This window comes from Apteryx rowi, unplaced genomic scaffold (genome assembly GCF_003343035.1).
Source record: "Apteryx rowi isolate R43461 unplaced genomic scaffold, aptRow1 scaffold_1, whole genome shotgun sequence".
Taxonomy (NCBI): Eukaryota; Metazoa; Chordata; class Aves; order Apterygiformes; family Apterygidae; genus Apteryx; species Apteryx rowi.
Genome location: NW_020447196.1, coordinates 1,996,287 through 2,000,842, shown reverse-complemented (window position 1 = coordinate 2,000,842; position 4,556 = coordinate 1,996,287). Strand labels below are relative to the sequence as shown.

Sequence of the window (4,556 nt, the reverse complement as noted above, 5' to 3'; positions counted from 1 at the left end):
CCGCCTCGGCCGCCTGCACGTCGGGCGGCGCGAAGCGCGAGAGGACGCGCAGCAGCGCCTGGGCCTTGTGCTCCTGCGTCTCGTCGTCGCTGTAGTCCGCCACGCGGCACTCGTACACGCCCTCGTCCTGCCGCCGCACCCCCGACAGCCGCAGCCGGTGCGAGATGTCGTTGCCCTGGACGCGCACCGTCTGCAAGAGAGGGCACAGCCGCGGCGCCGCCTCAGCAACGGCCGCTCCYGTAACGGTCGACTCCGTAACGGTCCCTCCCGTAGCAGCCGCCGCCCCCCCGTAACGGTCGACTCCCTAACGGCCGCCGCCCCCCTGTCCGCGCAGCACCGACTCCAAGCTAATTGCCACCCATAACTAAGCATCTCGCACCTAAACCCCGTACCTAGACGTTCATGCTCCCCTTCAGGGCCTCAAGTGGCAATCTCCCATCAAAACCAGTCACTGATCACGCTGCCCGCCCGCCCCCCCCCCCCACCTCCTGCACCTCGTGCTCGGCTAAAACAACTCCTCCTCCTCCTCTCACATCGCCCCGAGCCCCTCTTCCCTGGCCTTCGCTCCTCTCCCTAACACACCATTCCCCATCCCACACAACCCGTCTTCCTGGCAGTGTTGGCCTGCTCCAAGGCCGATGCCTCAGGGATGCCCAGCTCCCTCGGGGTCCCCCTGTTTGGGTGCTGTGAAGGACCAAACACCGCTGGCTTAACTCCAGCCTTTAACGTCACGGGTGGGACAAGGGACTCGTCCTCATCACCAGCCAGCCTGGCGGGAGGGAAGCGGCTCCCAGCCTGCTTCTCAGCACAGGGGAAAAGGGCTGGTGCGAGCAGGAGCCACATCCTGCCCACGCGAAGGCAATTCTGGCCTGCAATCGCCGAGGGAGGGATCTTTTCTCCTACAGGCGGGGGGAAGAGGAACAGTATTGCCGCAGCTAACCGGGGTCTGCAGCCTTACACAGAGCACAGGACAAGAAAAAAAAGCAAAAAACTTCTCTCCTGATCTGAACCACCGTCCTTTTCAAAGGTGGGTGTAAGGCAAACCTCAGCTCCTCTGGATTTGCAAGGAATGAGACGTGACAGCTACACCAGYACCAGATGGTCACATTTTGACCAAGCCACAACACACCAAGCAGGGGGAAACGTGCCACAGTCCTGCTGCGCTGCAGGAACTGGGCTGCCCCTGAAGCTGCCTAAGATCATGTGCCGAGAAGCAGGGGGATACAATAAATCCAACATATATGGGAAGAGATGTGTGCACCACCCAGCTTGAGCTGCACTTACGCTGATTTTAGYTGCATCCTTATTTGTTACCTAAAAGAACAGAAAAGGAAAGATATTAGACTCTGCCCTGCCAGCACCTTGGCATGATGCTCATCTTCCCACCCCGTCCCCAGGTGCATGGAGCAGGACACAGGCGGATGCAACTTGCACAATATCCCATTCGCCTGTGCGGGGCTGCTACGGGAGCTTCCTTGCCATGTGGGAAGGCAGCTAGCTGCTCTTTAACTGGCGGTATTGCTTTGCTAAAGCTTAACTGAGCTTCTGTGGTGCTAACAGAAGAAGTGCTGCGTTAGCCAAGGATACGAACCACAGGCAAAGAAATGCTTGGATGTTGCTCCTATTCAGTGATGAATAGCGGGAAATAAGCTTTAAACAGTGGCATTAGCACAGCGGTGAAGTGCTTGGGCAGGCCAGATCCTGCACTGCTCAGGGCAAAGCTATGGTCCTGAAACATCCTRGGAGCAGGTATCGCTCATCAGGGTTCGAACTTGATTATTTTTTCTGTCTACAGCCAACTACTGTAAAACTAAGTGATGCATTAGATCTCACTGATGTGCCTCCCCCAGGGAGACAGTCATCATTCTCCAGGCAAGCCCTGTCACCATTTATTGTGAACACAACTCACGGCTTTTTTATAAGGTTAAAGAAGACATTTAAATCCAAGCGATTTATTTCCCTGTCTGACAACTGACTTACACTTTCCCCAGCTAGGTGGCATCGCATTAGCTCAGTGTCTATATGCTTTGCATCTCTATTTGAGTGCTGCAGGAAAACAAGCCTGCCACAGAGACAGGACCTGGCACAGGTGTTAGAGGCTCGTGCCGGGAGCATTCCTGCAGGCTGGGTGGCTGGAGAAGATGACATGGTCTCAGCTGCAGGAAGACACATCCGGCAGCTCCCACTTTGCCCTGCTCCTTTTACAGCCCTGCTCGGCCCCCGAGAGGTGTCTTGTGCCAAGGGGGAGGCTGCAGAATAAACTGGCGAGTCAGGGAAACGCAGCTGGAAAAAATTAGGAATAGAGCCTGCCCTCAAGCCAGGCTGCTTTTTAGGGGGAGGGGAGAAGACACGCAACATTTAACTCTGCTTCATGCATTTTAATTACTACATCTGACTGTGTTAAAATGTCCTGCAGAGCTCCAGCTATGGACACAGGTGTGTACCATCTCCCCAAGAAACTGTGGGTTTGTATATACACACTGATACATTTGTAATGTACCAACAGAGAGAGTGGTGTATCCCTTACTCCTTTAGCTGCTTTATTAGTGAGCAGTCTCTCCCCCACATTTTACAGCGATTACTAGCTCAGCTCAGAGCAGCACTGGTTTTTGCTTATCCCCACTTTATAATACAGTTATTTTTGACCACCTCTCTGGATCCTCATGGCCAATCTTGCAGCGGGATATTTATCATTTTCTATTTACAATCCTTAAAGTGCTGCTGTTTTTTCCTGGGGTGATTTAGCGCCCGCTCACTCCAGTTCTAGGGAGAGCCTGGGAAGCTTTGTGAGTCCACCCAAATCATCGGCATGTCGCAGGAGAGATGCCTCTCCTCTGTGGGCATTGCCGGGCTTATTTTAATCACTCGCTGAGCATGTTGCACTCAATGAATATGTATGTTTCCATGGCACTTCATTACCTTGCTCCTGCTGCCAGGGACACTGATGGCTAATTCATGTGCAAGTTCTCTGGCTGGTTCTTTAAGGTACCACCATTGGATTTCCAAGGAGTAAGAGGTGGATCCGCTGGCTCGAAAAGCACAAGGCATCTCAATATCATCTCCCTCCCTAACAGTCACATCTTTGGGAACTTCAGTAAAGGTAGCTGAGAGGAGAAGATAGAATTACAAGGGCTGGTTAATGGGAGAGATTAAAAGACAAGATCAGTCCTTTTCAGTGTAATCTGATCTGCTTTAACTCAAGGGCCAAATGCTGACTGCGACACGAGGTTCTCGCCTTTCGGTGACACAGAATAAGCTGAGCATCCGGGACTGTGCACCTCTGGAGAGCAAGGATGAGCCAGGGCCACCCTACAGCCAGGTGCCACGGTCCAGCAGAAGGGAAAAGTTTGAAGAGGATCTTAAAAACCCTCGTCCTCCTCCTCCTGAGAAAGCCCTGGCAGCATACAAGGACACTAGTGTCCCCCCTCCCTCATCAATGTCCCTTCTCCCCCAAATTCGAGGGTGCAAACTGGTCGGGCTGGTCACAGGCACCATCTGCACATGTAAAGGCTGGGTGCTGGCTGCTCCCACCTCCCGCAGCCCCCGCTCTGCAGCAGAGTGCAGGGTGCTGACACGCTGCGAGTTCAGCCGGCTAACCCCACCGTGAACATCTGCAGCTACAACAGTGCAACCTTGTTCGCAAAAAAGCCCTCCCTGGACAGCACTCCCTGCCCCCAGCCATAAAGCACTTCCACAGGAAGAAGTACCAGCGAGGAAGGGATTCAGGCATCACCAGTAATTTTCGATAGAAGGGAGACTGGTAGGGGTCAGATCCAAACCCGCAGCACAGACTATGGCTAGCACAGATGTTGGGGACAGGGAACACCTTATCGAGTCAAACCCCGGGCACTAGACTTCCCTGCCCATCCGGCAATTCCCACTCAACAGAAGTTTATACACATCCCTTGTGCATGTTCTGTTTGCAGTGGCTATTTACTATGGGAAGAGGCAAAAGTTTGCTACTTACCGTTCACAACGAACAGCAGCGGTGCATTGAACATCAGGTAACAAAGGGTGCAGAACAGCCCTCGATTTTCCATTTCATATATGTAGACTTTAGAGCGAAGGGCAAGTGGAGAACCGAGAGTGCTCACAAAACAGCTAAGAATTCGTCAATCCCATGGCAAACGGCAGACATGTGTCTTTGACACGGGTCCAGGGTTAGGACTCTTTCCAAAAAAGCCAAAGCCACCCGACTAACCTTTGTTTGTTTGTGGGGAAGCAAATACAAAATCCACAGCCAGCTGCTCAAATTCGCTGTCAGGTGGAAGCGACGTTCCTGAGAATTAAGCAATAAATCTCGTCTCAGCTATTTTCTCCACCGCTCGCCTCCGCTCACCAGCAAGCACCATTCAACTTCCCTGCGCTGAGTAGGATTTCTCGCCGTCCAAAAGGGAGGCGGCGCCGCCGGGCTCCTCTCCAAGCCCCATCACAATGACAACTCTGGGCTCGGGTCTGCGGGGAAGCTCTAATGAGGCAGCGCGGATTATTCCCTCCGCTCGGGAGCCGGGGCGCGATCGATATCCGCCGCCGGCGGCCCGGGCTCTCCCTCCCCG

At 53.8% G+C, this 4,556-nt stretch overlaps 1 protein-coding gene across 1 annotated transcript in view; it reads right to left on the bottom strand.

The window, feature by feature from the left end:
• VSTM2B (V-set and transmembrane domain containing 2B) overlaps positions 1 to 4,040 on the bottom strand; it is a 21,535-nt gene extending 17,495 nt beyond the window's left edge. The window contains exons 1-4 of the mRNA XM_026060133.1: positions 3,968 to 4,040; positions 2,920 to 3,104; positions 1,285 to 1,314; positions 3 to 190 (exon numbers count right to left, since the gene is read on the bottom strand). Coding sequence (XP_025915918.1) covers positions 3 to 190; positions 1,285 to 1,314; positions 2,920 to 3,104; positions 3,968 to 4,040 — 476 coding nt within the window. The remainder of the gene's footprint in view (positions 1 to 2; positions 191 to 1,284; positions 1,315 to 2,919; positions 3,105 to 3,967) is intronic.
• Positions 4,041 to 4,556: the final 516 nt, after the last annotated feature.